We start from the raw sequence: 22,567 nt of genomic DNA, 5'->3' as shown, positions 1-22,567 counted from the left end.
TAAAAGACAAAAAAAAAGTTAAACTGTGGAAAAAAAAAAAGAAATCCATCCATTGTGGCTAATGCATGTGTTGTTTCCTGAAACCATAGGAAGTCAACGAATAAAAAAATCTCCTATGTGAAAGTTGTAGGATTTCCATTTATTATATTTTTAATACAGATTGTGATGTGGAAAAAAATATTGAAAAACAAAACATTTAATACAAAAAAACTAATTTAAACAGCAGGTTAGTTTCTGCTGACACCTTCCCTTTAAAAAGAAAAGTCACATACACCCCGAAGTGGTATCAGGAAGGACTGCAGTTCACCCTATAAGACGCCTACAGCCGTCGCCAGGAAAATAACAATAACGTCGGCCTCGGAATGAACCAAAAACAATAAAAAATACATTAAAATATTTTTATTGCGCAAAAGCAGTAAAAGGAAAAATACAACTATATAAATTTGGCATTGCCCGAATCGTACTGACCCGCAGATCACAAGGGGACACCTTAAAACTGAAACCCAAAGAGACAACTGCAGAATTGGTTGTTTGAAATTGACTGCTATACTGGAGAAAAAGTGTGATTTTTACCTCACAGTATCTATATAATTAATGCTATGATGACGTAAGAACTAAATATATTCAGTAACTATTTATTTGTGCAGTGTAAGGAGGAAACCGCCGCCATTATGTTGGTTGGCCTTCCACAAAAGCGTCATATTTGCGACACAATCCGTCAATGAGCAAGCGCTTAGCAGAAAGGCGTTTGATTGGTGAATCTTGCCTATACCACGAGACCCCAAGTAACCAATAGGATGACGCGTTCCCTACTGGCCAATGAGCTTCAATAATCCTCTGGTGGCTGTCATCGGTGGCCATGTGATTATGAGTAGCCAATGAACGGCCGAGGCTGAGCTGCTGTACGCAGGGGTAGTTTGGACTGCCCGAAGCTCCGTAGTTAGAGGTAAAGGAAGGGAAGTAGAAGCGGCGAGCGGGGCCGCCTGGGAGCATGGAGCTGCTGCCTGTGTGCGCCTAACCGGAGCGGTATGTGTCTCCACACTCCCCTACTTGCCGTGTACACACCTAGAGACGCACCGTGTGTACGTGTATCCATAGTGACTGCTGCCTCGTATGTGCTGATACACAGTGACAGCACCAGGTGCTATTACACTGCTGACTGCCTAGAAACCTTTACCTTATATATGGTAATACACAGGCCTCATAGTCCAGGAGCCCTGCCTTCTATATTGTAATACTCCGGCCCCTGTTCCTGATGACAGTGCTGTGTCCTAGTACTGGGGTCTCCACCTCCTCCCCAGCTTATATAACACTGACAGCAATGGCAGGGGGGATCAGAGTGACTGACAGGGCCACATTGTGACAGCTACACCAGTGGGTCATAGTATAATGACGGCTCCTGTGGGGTGTTTCCTGTGTACAGCGAGTTCTATGGAAGTTTCGCGATGTATGGCGGCTCCCGTGGGGAGTTTCCCGATGTATGGTGGCTCCCGTGGGGAGTTTCCCGATGTATAGTGGGAGAGACCTGGACCATGGAGCAATTGTGATGGGTCGATGTCTTGCTGGGAAACCTTGGGTCCTTGAATTATGTGGATGTGACACGTAACGCCTATCTAACATGGCACTGACTAAGTACCTCTGTTGATGGCAACTGGATCCTCAGGTGGTAGTGGCCTCTTTCAGCAGGTTAGTGCCCCCTGCCACATTGCAAAAACTGATCAGGAACATATCGAGGACATCAAGGTGATGACTTCACTAGTCTGATCGGTCATCTGTGGGATGTTCTGCTAAAACAAATCTGATCTGGTGCCAGATCCCACAGGACACCCCCTGAGGTCTGGTGGAGTCCATGCTTCCATGGGTCAGAGACATTTTTGTGGCATTAGGGGGAACCTCCAGAATATTAGGCAGGTGATCAGCCTATATACTGATACACGGTACAGTGCTATGTCCAGTACCCCCAACCTTATACATCCTCATACACCTTCCTCTGCACCCGGTGCCAGCGACGTCCTTCTAGAACCTCCTCATGTGCTCGATGACTCCAACATTTGCAGAATGACGGCTTCTGACTTTATCACTGAAGTAATCCCATCTGTGCTGATACCGGGCGACGCCATCTGCTCTGTGATTGCATCTTCATTTATAGCAGCAGCAATGCCAGCAGGAAAGTGGCAGCTACTATGTGCATCTTATTAGAAAGCCTCCCTTAATTCGCAGGGAAATGCAGCCTATGTTCCCCTTGGCATTTTACAAGTAAGCGCTCATTCACAAGACTACATGTTCTCTCAGTCTTTCACCACGTATTGATATTGTTGGGGTTAACAAATATGTAACCCACCCCCTAGATATGGTCACGTCAAAAGGCGCTCCTAAGATTAGAAACTCTTGTCCCCCTTCCCCATAACAATGTATTTACTAGCGGCAGGTACAATGCATATACTGATCCTTTCTGCATAAGCATCTCCAGCATCGTCACAGTATGCTGGGAGTTGTAGTTCTGCACAGTTTGGGGTTCCCTATATTAGGTGCTGTCGTCCATTACAACCAATCAGGTTTCTGCTTTGCTTTTTTTTGAAGAGCTTTATATGAGTAGCTGAGTGAGGGTTGGAGTCTTTTAATAAACCTCTCCCGATGGCTCTGACCCCTTATTCCCAGAGGATCCCGGCACCTGTCTCTGTGCGCTGTGACATTACTCAGCATTTAGTGCCTATAAGCAGTAAACCCGTTGACTTCATCATTAGTCATTTATTACATTAGTTTAATTACCGGGACTGAACCGCAGCCAAGAAATGGGGCGCGGAGATCAGAATTTATTTCACATATAGATAATGGACTTGCATCTCTCGCTGATGTTCACTGATTAATGCTCTTTACGTTTCCACCTCTGTCCAGTTAGTAAAAACTCAGCTTTTTAGTTAATGGGGTTGTAAATTATTACTGATCCACAGGAAAGTTGATAAGTTGCTTATTGTGGGGTGAACCAGTAACTAGAGGGGGTGTCTGGAGCCCTCCATATGAATGGAGCCTTACACCATGTCCGTCACTTTGGATGGAGCTGCACAGTCCCTTCGTATCAGGGTCTCAGAACTCCCTTCTCCTGATCGCTGAGGGATAGACGCTGATGTAGGTCAATATCTTGGTTTAACCCCTTTAGAGAGGTTACATATTTCAATGTTAGATTTGTGGGGTCTGACGCATTGCTAAAACAGAGAGGGGGACCCCAGACCCGCTTCTCCCAACTAACACATGACCAGCTGCAACTGGAAAAGAAAAGTCTAATGGCTATTGATATACCTGCAATAGGCGACTGGGGCCCCCTATTTTAGCGATCAGTCAGAACCCCACAGATCTGACATGTGGGTAGGTGACACATGTGAAATGGTGGAATACTCTGCTTTCCTTGAGTCATTAAGAGTTAAATGTCCTAGGTATTGAGTGAGTGCCGTCATGACGCAATGAACAGACACAAATGGGCTACTCAGATTCCCTTTTTTCTATTGTCGATATCGTGCACCTGTAGGGTTAACAGATACCATCACTCTCATCATTCTGTCTTCTAATCTCTCCTGCTTCTGTAGTGTTTACAGATACCATCACTCTCATAATTCTTTCCTCTTCCGCTAATCTCCCTCCTGACTCTGTTCTTATCCCCGGTCCTTACTGTGATGTCTCTCATCAGATTATCCCTTCCATGTGTCTCCTGTCCCATTATTGTAACCTTGTGCCCGCAGCGCCCGTGCCGTCTCCACCATGGCTACGTCATCCGAAGAAGTGTTACTGATCGTCAAGAAGGTGCGACAGAAAAAACAAGATGGGGCCCTCTACCTGATGGCCGAAAGGGTCGCCTGGGCCCCCGAAGGGAAGGACCGGTTCACTGTGAGCCACATGTATGGAGACATTAAGTGTGAGTGAGCTCTGAGGGGAGATTTCTTTCAGGCAGACATTTTTACTGATAAACCTGCGGGTTGGAACACAAGGCTGTAGAAGGCTTAAAGGGCTGGTCCAGGTTGAATGTAGTATTGGACTTCATTTCCATTGAAGTGAGTGAGCTGCAATACCACAAACAACCTGTAGACGGGAGAGGAGCTGTTTTTTGATGAAAGCAGCCACAGTTTTCTAATCTCACTGCCATGTATGACTTGCCCCTATTTGCTGCTTCTAGGTCAGAAAATTAGCCCCGATGGCAAAGCAAAAGTCCAGCTTCAGCTCGTTTTGCACACGGGAGAGACCACAAACTTCCATTTCTCCAATGACAGCACAGCAATAAAGGAGAGAGATGCCGTAAAAGAGCTGCTGCAGCAGCTGCTCCCCAAGTTCAAGCGGAAGACTAACAAGGAATTGGAGGAAAAGAACAGGTGAAGACTCTGAAATATCCCCTGCCTGCGCAGCAGTCGGGGCCTCTCATGAGTCTCATGTTCAGGATCTGCAGCCTTCTAATTTATCTTTGCATTTACTGTATATACTTTGTATTTGTTTTCTATATACCTTGCACTCCGCGGTTTGTTTCCGGCCTCCATTCAGAGGCTGCAGACACATCCTTCTCACGCAGCTGCAGTCTGTTACAATGTACCGGTGTAGGTGTCAGTCTGGACATATGAGAGATTGCTTTGCTGCTGTTTTCAGCTCACATTGTAACAAGACTGTTGGCTGGAACAGGTCTCATGTCTGATCTTTCAGGGATTAGCTTTTCTCTTTCCATTGGATTTCGATAGGTTAAAATAATAAGCTCACTCTCCCCTGGTCCGGCCATGTTTCTTTGCTTCCTCTCCGGTCTTTGTTGACTCACTTCAGTAGTTCCTTCACTACTACAGCGCATGTGATCGCTGCAGACAATCATTGGGTTCAGCTGATGATTATTGGCTGCAGTCATTACATGCTCTGTAATCATGATATCTCCATTGCAGCCTGTCGACAAACATCATGTCAGCGGCGGAAAGGCAGTACTGGACCTGGGAAAACGTGGGTGTCTCCTGTGTTTAATATTTTGACCTAACAGAAGCCGATGGGGAGTAAAAAGTTACTCCAGGAAACCTTCATTGCTGCAAACAAGAACATTTCCTTACACTAAGGCTATGTTCACATGTTGCTTCTTTTAATGCTAATTTTGAGCTGTGTTTTACATTACCAGCAAAGGCTGAGATTTCAGAAATCTCATGCACACACATTAGTTTTTTTTCCTGACTGATTTGGCAAACTGCTGCGTTTTGCAAAATGTATCATGTCATTTCTTTCAGCGTTTTTGCAACGTTTTTCACCCATATAAAGCATTGAGTAAGTGCTAAATTTTTTTATGCACTAAACTTTATCACCATGCACAAGAGAGACAAATGGATCCTGACAAAAACGCAGCAAAAAACTCAGCAAAACCTGCTTTTTTGATGCTGCTTCTTTAATGCCAAGAGAGCAGGTTTTGCCTGTGGGAAAAAACACAGCAAAAACGCAACGTGTGAGCATAGCCTTATGGGAATCTTGAAATGGAGAATGTGGAAAAGGTTCACAAAAACGCTTTCTTCTCTTCTCTACTCATAGGATGCTGAAGGATGACCCGGTCTTGTTCCAGCTCTACAAGGATCTTGTGGCCAGTCAGGTGATCAGCGCCGAGGAGTTTTGGGCTAATCGTCTGAGCCTCAACTCCTTGGAGAACAGCCTGTCCAATAACAAGCAAGACGTGGGGATCTCAGCCGCTTTTCTGGTACGCTTTTAGGATGGATTTTATTGTATATGTATCGAGAGTATTTATTGTATAATCGGAGGGAGTCATCATTGGAGATAGCGTAGATATGAGGAGAACATTATACCATTATATTAGACAATACACAATGGGCTCGTGTCTGCTGCCAAATCCAGGAGAAAATAAGCAGATGAGGAAGTCCCTGTCTACAATCTAAATCTATGGCTGATTCCACTAGTTATTAGATATTCCTAAATTTGCCTAACAGCAGGCAATATAATAAAATAAGCATTACTCACCTATTAATCCCCGCCATCAGTTCAGTTGTCCGCACCGGTCTTGCTTTGGTTATGTCACATACATTGTTTATGTGACTTCGGGTGATACTGACACTTAAGCGTTCATTTGATGGGTGAGTTATTGGTATTTTATTACATTACCAACTTTTAGGTAAATTTCACGAATTCCTGAAAAACTCCTGTTAATTTCACACTTCTGTGTAATTAGTAGATGGTGTTTATATTGCTAATCCATCACAATGTATTTTGGAGCTTTAGTAATTTCAAGTACAGACATTAAGATAGAAAAACACTTCTTTTCCATTTGTGGCTGATGAGACGAGGAAGAGAGCTAATAGTAATTAATAGTGATGAGCGAGTATGTTCTGTACCGAGTATGCTCGAGCCGAGCTCCGAGTATTTACAGCTGCTCGGTGACATGGTTGAATCGCTCCCGTGTGCATGATTTGCAACTGTTTGACAGCTTTATTACATGTGAGGAATGTGTAAGGAATAGACATACCTCTCATGTAATAAAACTGTCAAACAGTCGCAAATCATGCACACGGAAGCGATTCAAACACATCACCGAGCAGCTATAAATACTCAGAGCTCGGCCCGAGCATACTCGCTCAACACTAGTAATTAATCATCACTTCCTATAAAATTGTGACCTCTTACCAGTTTTATTTTTTATCCAACCATAGTCAAAATATTTTTTTTACTGTATAAAATGTATCTGGTGCTTTACATAAATTAAGGTCTATTTATTTTTCTTTTTAAGGCTGATGTTCGTCCCCAAACTGATGGATGCAATGGTCTGAGATACAACCTGACTCCGGACATCATAGAGTCTATATTCCGCACATATCCCGCAGGTGAGATTTCCATGGATATTCTGGATTAATCCACGGAATAGATGATGTATGATTGCTGGGAGTGTTACTGCTGAGGCAGAATGTCTCCTGTGTGAATGGAGTTGTAGAGCGCATGTGCAACCACAGCTGTATTGAAGGGGTTTCTACTACTCTGACAACCCCTTCTCAATCCCTATGTTTCCCCTCAGTAAAATAACTCTTATACAAACTTCTGTTGCCTGTAGTATTCCCGCGGTGTCAGCACTAGCTCTCCTGGGGATCCCTGCAGCCAGTCAGCGCTGGCTTCACTCTCCCCTTATTCAGATAAATCAAGACATCCGGAGGAAGTAAGAGAACAGCCACAGTTCTCATTTCCTCCAGTCCATAGGAGAGGAGAATGAAGCTAGCACTGATTGGCTGCAGAGATCGCGTGACGCAATAATGTCACGCAATCCTTGCGAGAGCCAAGTATCAGCGTTATTATTTTACTGGGAGCAAACAAAGGTATTCAGAAGGGGTTGTCCGAGTAGTGGACAACCCCTTTAACTGTCTATAGAAATGGTGGTCGCACATGAAGTTGGACATTTTTTGGACACTCAGTAAGTATCCTGGACAGTCATGAAATCATTATTCCAAGACTGATAACCTCCATTTTCTTTTCTCTTGCAGTGAAGCTGAAATATGATGAAAATGTTCCCCACAGCTTAACAGAAAAAGAGTTCTGGACCCGCTTTTTTCAATCTCATTATTTCCATAGAGACCGACTCAACACTGGATCCAAAGACTTGTTTGCAGAGTGCGCCAAACTCGACGATAAAGGTCATAGTTTAATTTTTGGTTTCCGTTCTTTATACAGCACCAACCTACTCTGCATCTGACACTGATACAAGCCTGGTCAAGTGGGTCACAAGGGAGTAAAAAACATTTTTAACACACTTAGTAATATCAGCGTGGTCCTGGTGACTTGTCGTAGCACAATATCCCGTGGCCATGTTAGACAGTCACCAGGAGGGCAGGGAGGACCCTGGAGACCGGCATCACCGGCACAGCATCAAATTGAAATGGATGCAACTTTGGCATTGGCCGCTCTGTCTATTGGAATATATATTCACAGTTTTTGTAAAGGATAATGGAAACTGACCTCTCCCTCCTGTTATCTGATCTCTCCGACCGGTAAAGAAAACGATTCCTATGTATTAGGGAAGTAAAACATGAGTATTTTAAGTATCTCTCTGGTTAGATGCTCATTTTTATATCAGACTAGGAAAAGTTTTAATAAGTTTATGCAGCCATTTGGAAGCAGATTTTCAAAGCAAGTACACCAGCATCGTCAGGTCTAAGCAGTCTATGAATGCATGCAGGTTATATTGTGAAATCTCATAACAAATCTGCTTTAAACAAGTTATTGTGAGAGAACGTTGTCATTGTTCCAATTATTACACACTTTTCTCTAATATGAGCCTAGGCACATGCGCCCCCCGCTGTCGAGGCCCCCCGCTGTCGAGGCCCCTGTTCAGCTTCTACTTCCACGTAATGAACATGTCTATTGATCTCTTACTAGGTCTGAAATCCTTAGTTTCCCAAGGGGTCAAAAATCCTATGTTAGATTTGATGTCTCTGGAGGACAAGTGTCTCGATGAGGTAAGGCTGTAGATTGCATTCAGTCGTTTTCCTAACTATTTAGCCTTATGTTGCAGCAGAAATCACATAACTATGGAGCTCTGGTTCTGGCTCGTGACCAGCATAGACGGTGACACGCGAATCTGCAGCATTTATGGATTTTGCTGCAGAAAGTCTTCAGCGGATCTGTCCCGTGTAGACGTAACCTTAGGTTAAGTTCCCACAAATGTATTTTTGGTTTTACACATGCACCATTTGTAGCCTATGTGCAGCACGGAGTAATCTGGTCTCTTTTACGACCTAGACTAGTGCAGATAAATAGCAGGCAGCTCCTGCACCCGTCCGCCATGTGGGCAAGTGCACGGAGCGACGCATGTAGCCAGTCACTTCTGCAACTTGTGTATGTGACTTGCCCGATTTTTCACCTCGCCATCTGAGCCCAGCTTTAAAGACACAGATCAACGCTGCTTGTGAAATCCTGTTTACTAGAAACCAGTAAGTGCTCTATAACTTTTGCATAGCGCAGTATTCTCCAAGTAGACGGCAGAAGCTGCCATGCGTTGTTGTTACGGCCAGTTTAGCAATGGTGACTGTGTTCAACATCACTGTAACTTCATCATATTAGAAACTGGAGACCAACTTTTATCATTTCTTCTTCTATCTTAGCATGTTCTGTTTATTGCACATTAAAGGGTTATCATTTTGATGATCTGTCCATATAAAATCAGTGGGTCTCCGACATATTTTACCGCCACCGATTGTCTATTTTTGCTGCTGGAGTTGCAAACATCTGTTCAATGGGGGAGTCGGACTGATCCTATATGACCTATTCTAGGGACAGGTCCTTAGTATCACACATGCAGACAACCCCTCCATTCGTCTTTACCCTTGGTGATCTTGTGCCTTATCAGGTGATTATGATTGATCTTCTTTTTCAGGGATACGGGATTTCATCTGTGCCATCAACTTCAAATGCAAAATCTGTGAAGGAGAATAGCAACGCTGCCATCATCAAACGATTCAACCACCACAATGCCATGGTGCTGGCAGCGGGACTCCGAAAAGAGTGAGGCTTTTCTGCTAGACGCCATACAATACTCAGATCTGATGCTGCCCATAGACATTTTGTTTTTGACAGGACAAGATGTATGATTTATTTGCTATTTGGCTTTATGTAAATTTCATTCTTTTTTGGGGTTCTGGGGAAGCATCAGTACCGCCATTACATCTTGGGTTTAGTTTTTACAATCTGTTAATTTATAACTTTATTCTCGAAGTCGGTGCAAATTTTTTTTCTTTTGTAGTTTGTCATTTAAAACACTTACAACATGTTCTTTTATGTGTCGTTATATTTCTAGAGCCATGACGTGTTTTTTTTTATTTTTCCATTGGCTAAGCTGTATGAATTTACAGCTTTTATTGGTACTATTTTGGGGTACATATAACTTTTTAAACACTTTTACTCCATTTAGCTTCTTGATTACGCAGAGACAAACCTAAATCCTCACAAAGAAATAAGAATCTTTTGCCGTTGGAGCTTCAACTTGGTCTTCCTATGACAGTACTCTTAATTCTGCGACATACAGTACAGACCAAAAGTTTGGACACACCCTCTCATTTAAAGATTTTTCTGTATTTTCACGACTTTGAAAATTATACATTCACACTGAAGGCATCAAACTATGAATTAACACATGTGGAATTATATACTTAACAAAAAAGTGTGAAACAACTGAAAATATATCTTATATTCTAGGTTCTTCAAAGTAGCCACCTTTTGCCTTGATGACTGCTTTGCACACTCTTGGCATTCTCTTGATGAGCTTCAAGAGGTAGTCACCGGAAATGGTTTTCACTTCACAGGTGTGCCCTGTCAGGTTTAATAAGTGGGATTTCTTGCCTTATAAATGGGGTTGGGACCATCAGTTGTGTTGTGCAGAAGTCTGGTGGATACACAGCTGATAGTCCTACTGAATATACTGTTAGAATTTGTATTATGGCAAGAAAAAAGCAGCTAAGTAAAGAAAAACGAGTGGCCATCATTACTTTAAGAAATGAAGGTCAGTCAGTCCGAAAAATTGTGAAAACTTTGACTGTGTCCCCAAGTGCAGTTGCAAAAACCATCAAGCGCTACAAAGAAACTGGCTCACATGAGGACCGCCCCAGGAAAGGAAGACCAAGAGTCACCTCTGCTTCTGAGGATAAGTTTATCCGAGTCACCAGCCTCAGAAATCGCAGGTTAACAGCAGCTCAGATTAGAGACCAGGTCAATTCCACACAGAGTTCTAGCAGCAGACACATCTCTTCAACAACTGTTAAGAGGAGACTTTGTGCAGCAGGCCTTCATGGTAAAATAGCTGCTAGGAAACCACTGCTAAGGACAGGCAACAAGCAGAAGAGACTTGTTTGGGCTAAAGAACACAAGGAACGGACATTAGACCAGTGGAAATCTGTGCTTTGCTCTGATGAGTCCAAATTTGAGATCTTTGGTTCCAACCACCGTGTCTTTGTGAGACGCAGAAAAGATGAACGGATGGACTCTACATGCCTGGTTCCCATCGTGAAGCATGGAGGAGGAGGTGTGATGGTGTGGGGGTGCTTTGCTGGTGACACTGTTGGGGATTTATTCAAAATTGAAGGCATACTGAACCAGCATGGCTACCACAGCATCTTGCAGCGGCATGCTATTCCATCCGGTTTACGTTTAGTTGGACCATCATTTATTTTTCAACCGGACAATGACCCCAAACACACCTCCAGGCTGTGTAAGGGCTATTTGACCAAGAAGGAGAGTGATGGGGTGCTACGCCAGATGACCTGGCCTCCACAGTCACCAGACCTGAACCCAATCGAGATGGTTTGGGGTGAGCTGGACCGCAGAGTGAAGGCAAAAGGGCCAACAAGTGCTAAGCATCTCTGGGAACTCCTTCAAGATTGTTGGAAGACCATTTTCGGTGACTACCTCTTGAAGCTCATCAAGAGAATGCCAAGAGTGTGCAAAGCAGTCATCAAAGCAAAAGGTGGCTACTTTGAAGAACCTAGAATATAAGACATATTTTCAGTTGTTTTCACACTTTTTTGTTAAGTATATAATTCCACATGTGTTAATTCATAGTTTTGAGGTCTTCAGTGTGAATGTACAATTTTCACAGTCGTGAAAATACAGAAAAATATTTAAATGAGAAGGTGTGTCCAAACTTTTGGTCTGTACTGTACATAGTTTTATAATTTTTTGTCTATTTTTTTTTCACTTAAAGGGTTATTCCCAAAATTGTAAGTTAACTGTTTCATATGATGGGGGATAATTTACTGACCACTGGTGGTCCAACTGCTGGGATCCAAAGTGATCCTGAAAACATGGCTCTGGATCCCAGGAACCAGGATCGGTAGGACCCTGACTTGAATGGAGCGGATGTGCGAATATCTTAATTTTTCTCCATTCATTGTCTTTGGGACTGCCGGAGAAAGCTGAGAACAGAGCATCGCTCTTTCCGGCAGTTCCATAGACGATGAGTAGAGGTTGAATGGAGCGGTTGTGTTCATGCTCAAGACTGGGCTCTGCAGAGATCTAAAGCCCTGTTCTCGGGGTCACTGCAGCAGTTGAAAGCTTATTGATCAGTAAGTTATCCTCTATCATATGGAAAAGGGGATGACATACGATTTTTGCAATAACCCTTTAACTTTGCCAGCAGCCACCACTAGAGGGAGCTCACTGTACATGGTTTATACACTGAACTCAAACAAATTGCAGTATATAGTAAGTTCATTGGCTCCCCCTAGTGGTGACTGTTGCTGGTCAGAATTGTATTGTTTAAACTCCTTAACGACCTTTGACGTATATTTACGTCAAAGGTCTTGTCCCTGCCCTGCCTCGCACACTGAGCCCACATCTTTCCCCGCCCATGACTGTTGACCAGTTAAATCCCGCTATTAATCAATGACAGCGGGATTTATCACGCGCTGGCCCAGAAGCGTGTCGTTCATCCTGTCCACCAGTTCACCTGTCACGTGATCCCGGGGTACCGATGGGTTGTTATGACAGCCGAGGGTCTGCAGAAGACCCCCCCTCCCCCCCAAACCCTGTGCCTGTCATTACAATCCTCCTGTGAATGCTGGCTCGAGGCCGGCGTTCATAGGAGATAGTGAATTCTGTTATGTATAGCACAGGCGATCGGTAAACTGCATAATGAGAGAAAAAAAAACGCAGAATTACGTTTTTAGCCGCCGAAACATTGCAATAAGAGGTGATCAAAACATCGTATCTCCCCCAAAAAAGTATCTGTAAAAACATCAGGTTAGGGCGCAAAAAAAAAAAACAACCCTCACTTTAGCGCTATATCCCTAAAAATGAAAACGCTACAGGTCTCGGAAAATTGTGGTATAAGCGAAATTTTTCCTTTTTTCTTACACATTTCCGAATTTTTTTTTCACCACTTAAATAAAAAATAACAACTATAGTATCTGCATACTCGTACTGACCTGGGGAATCCTATTGCCAGGTCCGTTTTATCATATAATGAACAACCCCAAAAAACTATTGTGGCGTTGCATTTTTTTTATACTTTTTTTGCAATTTCACTTGTAATTTTTTTTCCCCGCTTTCCAGTGCATTATAACATGATAAAATGAATGTCACTCAAAAGTACAACTCGTCCCGCGAAAAACAAGCCCTCATACGGCTATGGGGATGGAAAAGGAGAAAAAGTTATGACTCTTTGAATAAGGGGAGGAAAAAACGAACGGGAAAATTGCAAGATCATGAAAGGGTTAAAGGGAACATGTCAGCAGGATTTAAGTGATTAACTTCTCCTTCAGTGGTATCCAGCACATCCATACATCCGCAGTGAAGGAGCATGCACCAGCTTCATGATGCTAGGCCAACAGCGCCACACCTTGGTAGATTACCGTCACCGCAGGTTTACTACTGTACATAATAATTGAGACTTTTTTTTTTTTTCCCCAGAGAAGCACAAAATGACCAAAACAGTGAGACGAGTAGCACAGATGGCAATTCCCGGGATTCTGACTTCTTCCAGCCTCCTGTAAAGAAGGTAAAAAAATAAGGGCTACTCGTCCGCTACCTGGTGCCGGTGAGGGGAGGCTCCTGCATACGTTGTTGAGAGTCAGACCGGTTTCATTTCCTATAAGTTACTGCAGATCTTCCATATGTATCATCGCCATTGTTGATTGTTGCAGGTGAAGTTGCAAGAAGCCATAGACTACGAAGACTTAGAAGAACGAAACGGTATCAAACCAATAGCATTAAACCTCAAGAAATCAGATAGGTAAGATGTAATTTCACAAGTGACATACAGAAAAAAAGGCTGCTTTCTTCTAAAAACAGCGCCACCCCTGTCCATATGTGGTGTGTGTTCCATTCACTTAAATCAGGGATGTCACACTCAAACACAGAGAGAGCCAAAATGAAAAACTTGGACAAAGTCACGGGCCAACCAGTATACAGTATAATGGGCCCCACATAGTCCCCCATACAGAATAATGGCCCCACGTAGTCCTCCATACAGAATAATGGCCCCACGTAGTCCTCCATACAGAATGATAGGCCCCACGTAGTCCTCCATACAGAATGATAGGCCCCACGTAGTCCTCCATACAGAATAATGGCCCCACGTAGTCCTCCATACAGAATAATGGCCCCACGTAGTCCTACATACATAATAATGGCCCCACGTAGTCCTCCACACAGGAGGATAGGCCCCACGTAGTCCTCCATACAGAATAATGGCCCCACGTAGTCCTCCATACAGAATAATGGCCCCACGTAGTCCTCCATACAGAATAATGGCCCCACGTAGTCCTCCACACAGGAGGATAGGCCCCACGTAGTCCTCCACACAGGAGGATAGGCCCCACGTAGTCCTCCACACAGGAGGATAGGCCCCACGTAGTCCTCCACACAGGAGGATAGGCCCCACGTAGTCCTCCACACAGGAGGATAGGCCCCACGTAGTCCTCCACACAGGAGGATAGGCCCCACGTAGTCCTCCACACAGGAGGATAGGCCCCACGTAGTCCTCCACACAGGAGGATAGGCCCCACGTAGTCCTCCACACAGGAGGATAGGCCCCACGTAGTCCTCCACACAGGAGGATAGGCCCCACATAGGGATGGTGGTTCTGGTGTCGCGGGCTAGAGTTTGGCATGCATGACTTAAATGGACCAAAGCGACAATTTCTGACACGACCTGCAGACAGGAGCAGCCCCGTTTCTCAAGGAAAACAACCGTGTCTTTTTCATTATGCTGGACAACCCCTTTAAACAATTAAAACCCATTTTTCTTTGCTGTTTGTGTCTGCGTTTGTCAGTCGTGTTTATTGGTCTGTTCTTGTATTTCTCCAGGTATTACCATGGTCCTACCCCTGTCCAGTCCCAGCAATATACAACCAGTCAGGATATTATTAACTCCTATAATAGTATTAAACAACAAATGGAAAACTATGTACCCAGACTAACTCAGGTGGGTGCAGTGTGTGGCCGTAGTGACTATTAAATTTAAAGCGACAATCATTTTTTTTCCCAGTTAATTTAACAATTGTCCAGCATTTAATTTTTTTCCCTATGGCATGAGCTGGTGTATAGTAAGAGGCATGCGCTCCTCCTGTCACCCCTGTATGCCCACGTGTGTACCCATGTCGGGGCTGTATGCATCTTGCTTTTCTGGGTTTTGCACAGTATCTCTCCTGCACTTTTGGGATTATTTATATTTAGATTATACTGATCCTTTATTACTTCTCACATCCAAACTTGGTGCAAAAATGAAAAAATAAATGACTTCTTTTTATTCTGATTTAGGTTCTATCAAACAGCGCTGCTAGTAGTACAATATCTGCTTTGTCCCCTGGAGGAGCGTTGATGCAAGGAGGGACCCAGCAAGCCATAAACCGTGAGTTCTGATCTCAGTCCCACAGTGCAGTGACCGCAGCGTCTACCTGGCGGCCAAATGATCTTATTACGTATAACTCCGCTTTTTGGTTTACACTGTTTAGCATTACACAGACGCACAGGGTGTGATCCTGCATGAGCTCAGGCTATGTGCCCACATAGCAGATTTGATGCAGAGCGTTTTTGCCTCTGGCAGAAAAAAACACATGCAGATTTACATGCGTTTTTTCTGCCAGAGAGAAGCGTTTTTTTTTAGCGTTTTACATGCATTTTTGCATGCGTTTTTTTCAAGCAATTTTCCAATGATTTTGAGCATCACTTGGAAAAGTGCTTGACAAGTTGATCACACAATATAAATCCATGCAACCGGCATGGATTTATAATGTGTGAACAACTTAGATGCTTTAAATGCAGCATCTGTAGTAAAAAAAAAAAAAAAAAAAAAAAAAAAGAATTAAAACGTTAAAAATAAAAAAAACCTGTATATTCACCTCTCCGGCGGCCCCCCGGTCTCCTCCGGTCTGCTCCCGGCCGCGTCTTCTCTCTTCAGATTCCCGCAGTGTACTGTCAGGACCTGCGGTGACGTCAGTCAGCTGATGGTCACACGACCATCACCTGACCGCCTACGTCAGCGGTCGCGTGACCATCAGGTGACTAAATGACGTCACCGCAGGTCCTGACAGTACACTGCGGGACGCTGAAGAGAGAAGACGCGGCCAGGAGCAGATCGGGGGCCACCGGAGAGGTGAATATACAGGTTTTGTTTTTTTAACTTTATTTCTTTTTTTCACCGCGTGGTAGCCGGGATGAAGAGGAGTTGTAGTCTCCTCTTCATCCCAGGTACCACACGCACCGCGATTACGCTGCGTTTTGCAAAGCAATGCGAATTTGGCGCGCAAATTAGCGCATCATGTGTACAGCACATCCGAATTCACATTGCTTTGCATGGCAGACTGTTTTACAAGCGTTTTCGTGGCCGTAAATACGCCGCAAAAACGCTACGTGGGCACATAGCCTCACAGTCCAATTCAGTTTAGAGTGTAGTGCTTCCTTTTGTCTTATAGGTCCATATATATCCCATAGATAGGGTATCCATGTGTGATCGCTGATGACCGCCCCCCCTCCCCCTACTGTTTACCGCAATGGACACTGGTTCTAGTCCGATTTATCTGTTTTTATGCCAAGTGCCGAAGCCGAGGGACAGGGGCACTTTAGCAGACGTCTTGGCGGGCAGTGGCACTTTAGCAGACGTCTTGGCGGGCAGTGGCACTTTAGCAGACGTCTCGTCAGCTGTACTAAGGGAACTGACCCTCACCATCACGTTTCAAAGACCACCCTAAGAAGACGTTAGACGGAAAATATTCCAAGATTCCATAAATCTTCATTTAAAGGAGTTGGTCAAATTATAATAAAACCCATAGGAACTTGCCTACTCTCCAGACGATCTAGTGCCAACTTTCCAGCAGTGCTCTGTGTTTACTTGCCTGTGATCATCTGCTGTACTACTGGCCTCATTGCTGAATGATGGGAGTCATGATTTCAGTAATAAGGCCCAGGACATAGGGGACAAAGCTGCTTATTAAGAGCCTATCTGCACCATATTATTTTTATGCACCATTTCTTTAATGAGCCCATAGTGTCAGGAGAACATGCAGCCTCTATAGGCGGTGAATAAAGTCTCGCTGTCCTTTTTAGAGATGGTGCCAAACGACGTTCAGTCTGAGCTGAAGCACTTGTATGTGGCAGTGGGGGAGCTGTTACGCCATTTCTGGTCCTGTTTCCCTGTGAATTCTCCCTTCTTAGAAGAAAAGGTAAGTGTCGCTGTGTAGCCCTCCATGTTTTAAAGGTCCCCACTCTTAATAGATAAGAGGAACACCAGGATTGGGTCTACCCAAGCCAGAACTTTCCTCTCGAGCCTTAGTCACTGGTTATTAACCACTGCATAGATTTTAGTAGCCATGTGTGGTTCTCTGAATTTCTATTATTTGTCAAATTTGCAAAAATTTATTTTGTTATTTTTCAGCTTATTAAGATGAGAAGTAACTTGGAAAGATTCCAAGTGACTAAACTGTGTCCATTCCAGGAGAAGGTGAAGAAACTCTACCTTAGCACAAATGTAAGTCAGGCATGAGGGTTGGTTATTTGTCCAGCACGTGAGAGGCAGCCATGCTGTGCCCTGTACGCCACAAGGACCTGGTAGGATTAGAGTTGGTGCAAATCGATTGGTAGGACCTGGACCATCGGTGCGAGCCCAGAGGACCACCTCTCACCTGACTGCGTCCGCGGGAGCCCAAAGGACTGCCTCTCACCTGAAGGCGTCCGCGGGAGCTCAGAGGACCACCTCTTGCCAGACGGCGTCCACGGCTCTTCTTTTGATTTGCCGATATGGCAAAAGTTGGCTAATCAAGAGAAGAGCCGCGGATGCCGCCTGGTAAGAGGTGGTCCTCCGGACTCCCGTCCAGCGATCAGACTACTGCCGTGACCGATGTACTGGGGTCCTGACAGTCTATGCACACCAATTATAAACCCCTGTGGAGTCCATTATTACTTAGTGTATTTCCAGTTAAGAGTGTGGATGAGTCTCCATCTTTTATGATTCATGGGGGATTCCTCCTTTTGAGATCAATGGCATATGTTAGGTATAATCTGTCATATACTAAGCTTGTACAGTCACTTAATGTAGCTGCACCCTACTTCATTTCAATGAGGGCCAAAGGCTGCAGCCATCCCCGCTGTGCACATTACATACACACCTTTAATGCCTGTATTGGAAACATTCATTAAGTGTACAAAGCATGGTGTACAGAAAACAAGTTCCAGAACGCAAATCACCGGCACAAGCTTGGTGAACACCTTGAGCAAGCAGGAAATGTTGGGAAAATTTAGCTCTGAAGTCAGCAGAACCATGAGTGCTGCTCTGTAGTATTATATGGGATCGGTACTTTATAATTCATGTAATATATGTACACAGTGAGTGCGGCTCTGGAGTATAATACAGGATGTAACTCAGGATCAGTACAGGATAAATAATGTACAGTGGGGAAAATAAGTATTTGATACACTGACTATTTTGCACTTTTTCCCACCTACAAAGAATGGAGTTGTCTGTAATTTTTATAGCAGGTCACTTCACCTATGAGAGGCAGAATCTTTAAGAAAAATTCCAGAAATCACATTTGTATGATTTTTACATAATTCATTTGCATTTAATTGCATGAAATACGTATTTGATACAATAGAAAACCAGAACTTAATATTTGGTCCAGAAACCTTTGTTTGCATTTACAGAGATTGCAATTCCTGTAGCTCTTGACCAGGTTTGCACGCACTACAGCAGGGATTTTGGCCCACTCCTCCATACAGATCTTCTCCGGATCTTTCAGGTTTCAGGGCTGTCGCTGGGCATCATCGAGTTTCAGCTTCCTCCAATGATTTTCTATTGGGTTCTGGTCTGGAGACTGGCTAGGCCACTCCAGGACCATGAAATGCTTCTTACGGAGCCACTCCTTAGTTGCCTGGCTGTGTGTTTCGGGTCGTTGTTATGCTGGAAGACCCAGCCACGACCCATCTTCAATGCTCTTTCTTGAGGAAGGAGGTTATTGTCCAAAATCTCGAGATACATGACCTCGTCGTATTGACCTCTGGTCAATACGGTGCGGTCGTCCTGTCCCTTTTGCAGAAAAGCACCCCCTAAGTATGATGTTTCCCCCACCATGCTTCACGGTTGTGTTGGTGTTCTTGGGGTTGTACTCACCCTTCTTCTTCAAACACGGCAAGTGGGGTTGATACCAAAAAGTTCTATTTTGGTCTCATCTGACCACATGACCTTCATCGAGATGGTCATTGGCGAACTTCAAACGTGCCAAGACATGTGCTGGCGTGAGCAGGGGGGACCTTACGTGCCCTGCAGGATTTTACTCCATTGAGGTGTAGTGTGTTACTACCGGTCATGTTTGAGACTGCAGTCCCAGATCTGTTCAGGTCATTGACCAAGTTCTCCCGTGTAGTTCTGGGCTGATTCCTGAACTTTCTCAGAATCATCCTTACCCCACGAGGCGAGATCTTGCATGGAGCCCCAGACCGAGGAAGATTGACAGTCATCTTGTGTTTCTTCCATTTTCTAATAATTGTGCCAACAGTTGTTGCCTTCTCACCAAGCTGCTTGCCTGTTGTCCTGTAGCCGATCCCAGCCTTGTGCAGGTCTACAATTTTGTCCCTGGTGGCCTTACACAGCTTTTTGGTCTTGACCATGGTGGAAAGGTTGGAGTGTGATTGATTGAGTGTGTGGAGAAGTGTCTTTTATACTAATGAGTGCAGAGCAGGCTTCTTAAAGAAAAACTAACAGGTCTGTGAGCCAGAATTCTTGCTGGTTGGTAGGTGATCAAATAATTATTTCATCTAATAAAATGCAATTTTCTGTTTTTTATTTTTAGATTCTGTCTCTCACAGGTGAAGTGACCTACAATAAAAATTACAGACCTCTCCATTCTTTGTAGGTGGGAAAACTTGCAGTGTATGAAATACTTATTTTCCCCACTGTAATGTATGTACACAGTGACTGCACCAGCAGAATAGTGAGTGCAGCTCTGGAGTATAATACAGGATGTAACTCAGGATCAGTACAGGATCAGTAATGTAATGTATGTACACAGTGACTGCACCAGCAGAATAGTGAGTGCAGCTCTGGAGTATAATACAGGAGGTAACTCAGGATCAGTAATGTAATGTATGTACACAGTGATTGCACCAGCAGAATAGTGAGTGCAGCTCTGACTTATAAGCTGTAGCAGCTCAGATACTGGACAATTTATTCTGCACATTGTTGTTTTTCTGTTCCACACTTGTAGTTTGTTTCTGGTGCTCAGGTCTGTAATATAATATAAGGTGTGTGTTTTTCTTGCAGCTCACAAGTCACTTAGAAGAAATGCTTCAAACAGCCTACAACAAGTTTCAGATGTGGCAATCCCGCCGGATGTTAAAGAAAACGTGATGTTTTCTCTCTAGGACTTTAAAAAGAAATTAAAAACAAAAAAAACATACGTCTCGCAAATTGCGACTGGTAAGCCCATATAGAAAAAAATCGAAATCGTAACACCTGGCAGACGTTGCGCGGCGCGTGGTGTTGTGCTGCTGAGGAGCCTCACACGGTCTGCGGCGCTGATCCGAAGCAGCAGGAGAAACCAAGACAAAATAGAATCTTAAAGGAACCAAAAGTTTTCTATTCAAGCGGCCAAAAACAAAAAGGAGGCGCGGACGTCACATGAACCTGTTCTGTGCGGTCACTCAGGAAGACGCGATCCGAATCCTCTCCATAAGAAGCTGCTCTGGAAAAGTCTCTTATTTTTTTTTCTTATTCCTGAATATTCTACTTACAAATCGACACAATTCTGGTTCTTTGCAGTTCCCAATTACAGCTAAACGGGACAGGGTGCGGGATCCGACTCTCGGTTCTACGTAGGTTTTGCTTCACGTTTGTACCTGTTAATACTTTTAGTAATTTTTCTTTTTCAAAAGTTTAAAAACTTTACAAAAGTTATAAAACTTTCACCCCTTCCTCCCCAAAACAGGAGCATTACTTGCACTGCCGCTTTAGTCCCGTGTTGTAAATTACCCAAATTCTGCAATTCATATATGCAAATTATTATGTACACCATCCTTACTGGTCAGAATGACCGAAGGGAGAGGAAAAATTTAAGAATTTTGATATTATTCACACCATTCCCGGGAGATTGGGGAGGCTCATCCTCTCCTCATGACTGTTGCGGTACAGTCGGCGACTGATAATCATTGGCCACTGGGGAACGTGACCGAAATCGCCAAGCCTGTGCCATAAAACGTCATTTCATTTTTGGAATTTGCTCATCCTCGGACGACGTGTTGTATCATAGGAGAAGTTTATAAATGGGAAGCAGTTTCTATGTCGTATTCTCCTCCCTGGCAACTTTATTATCTATGCAGATGGGACGATCACTTGGGAGGTTGAACTTTTTTTTTTGTTTGTTTGTTTCCCCATTTTGCTTTAGAGCAAGGTGTATTCAGTTCTTGGCATGTGGTTTCTTTCCACCTCTTCCCCAGATATTGAACCTACCATGATGATAACTATAGTTTTTTTTTTTTTTTTTCTTAAACTGTGGGTGCGTATGAAATGAGCATTGTGTCACTGGACTTTTTTGAGCCAGGATCTGTCACTTGAAGTGTTGCAAATGGATTCCTTGTTCTGCAGCCAATGTTAAACAGATCTCCCGACTTTTTTTTTTTTCTTTTTATAAATAAAAAAATAATAAAAATTCCTAATTTCCTGTTGTGTGGTAATCTGTCTGAAAGGGTAACGGAACCCAAAAACTGTATGTTCAAAATTGTGCACTGGTTAATTTCATAATCAGAAAAATTGAGTGCAGCTCTGGAGTATAATACAGGATGTAACTCAGGATCAGTACAGGATCAGTAATGTAATGTATGTACACAGTGACTGCACCAGCAGAATAGTGAGTGCAGCTCTGGAGTATAATACAGGATGTAACTCAGGATCAGTACAGGATCAGTAATGTAATGTATGTACACAGTGACTGCACCAGCAGAATAGGGAGTGCAGCTCCGGAGTATAATACAGGATGTAACTCAGGATCAGTACAGGATCAGTAATGTAATGTATGTACACAGTGACTGCACCAGCAGAATAGGGAGTGCAGCTCCGGAGTATAATACAGGATGTAACTCAGGATCAGTACAGGATCAGTAATGTAATGTATGTACACAGTGACTCCACCAGCAGAATAGGGAGTGCAGCTCCGGAGTATAATACAGGATGTAACTCAGGATCAGTAATGTAATGTATGTACACAGTGACTCCACCAGCAGAATAGGGAGTGCAGCTCCGGAGTATAATACAGGATATAACTCTGGATCAGTAATGTATGTACACAGTGACTGCACCAGCAGAATAGTGAGTGCAGCTCTGGAGTATAATACAGGATGTAACTCAGGATCAGTAATGTAATGTATGCACACAGTGACTGCACCAGCAGCATAGTGAGTGCAGCTCTGGAGTATAATACAGGATATAACTCAGGATCAGTAAAGTAATGTATATACACAGTGACTGCACCAGCAGAATAGTGAGTGCAGCTCTGTAGTATACTACAGGATATAACTCAGGATCAGTACAGGATCAGTAAAGTAATGTATATACACAGTGACTGCACCAGCAGAATAGTGAGTGCAGCTCTGGAGTATAA

At 43.8% G+C, this 22,567-nt stretch overlaps 1 protein-coding gene across 1 annotated transcript; it reads left to right on the top strand.

The window, feature by feature from the left end:
* The first annotated feature begins 865 nt into the window (after positions 1–865).
* GTF2H1 (general transcription factor IIH subunit 1) lies at positions 866–21,569 on the top strand. The gene is made up of 15 exons (XM_073658208.1): positions 866–1,026; positions 3,735–3,907; positions 4,166–4,358; positions 5,533–5,695; positions 6,737–6,830; positions 7,479–7,628; positions 8,371–8,450; positions 9,368–9,495; positions 13,393–13,480; positions 13,626–13,714; positions 14,790–14,907; positions 15,243–15,333; positions 17,028–17,143; positions 17,356–17,448; positions 20,236–21,569. The coding sequence occupies exons 2-15, from the start codon at positions 3,754–3,756 to the stop codon at positions 20,320–20,322; spliced, it is 1,644 nt and encodes a 547-aa protein (XP_073514309.1). The 5' UTR covers positions 866–1,026; positions 3,735–3,753; the 3' UTR covers positions 20,323–21,569.
* The last annotated feature ends 998 nt before the right edge of the window (positions 21,570–22,567 follow it).

The sequence above is a fragment of the Phyllobates terribilis genome, unplaced genomic scaffold, assembly GCF_046119375.1.
Source record: "Phyllobates terribilis strain yellow unplaced genomic scaffold, ASM4611937v1 Scaffold_13__5_contigs__length_258822181, whole genome shotgun sequence".
Classification (NCBI taxonomy): Eukaryota; Metazoa; Chordata; class Amphibia; order Anura; family Dendrobatidae; genus Phyllobates; species Phyllobates terribilis.
Note: the sequence above shows the minus strand (reverse complement) of the source record. Positions and strands in the feature narration are given on the sequence as shown.

Excerpts from the sequence above, each read along its gene's own strand:
- GTF2H1 (XM_073658208.1), top strand. The coding sequence starts at position 3,754 with ATGGCTACGTCATCCGAAGAAGTGTTACTGATCGTCAAGAAGGTGCGA. Across the intron at positions 7,629-8,370 it reads CGCCAAACTCGACGATAAAG|GTCTGAAATCCTTAGTTTCC; the intron begins GTCATAGTTTAA and ends ATCTCTTACTAG. Across the intron at positions 15,334-17,027 it reads GACCCAGCAAGCCATAAACC|AGATGGTGCCAAACGACGTT; the intron begins GTGAGTTCTGAT and ends TGTCCTTTTTAG.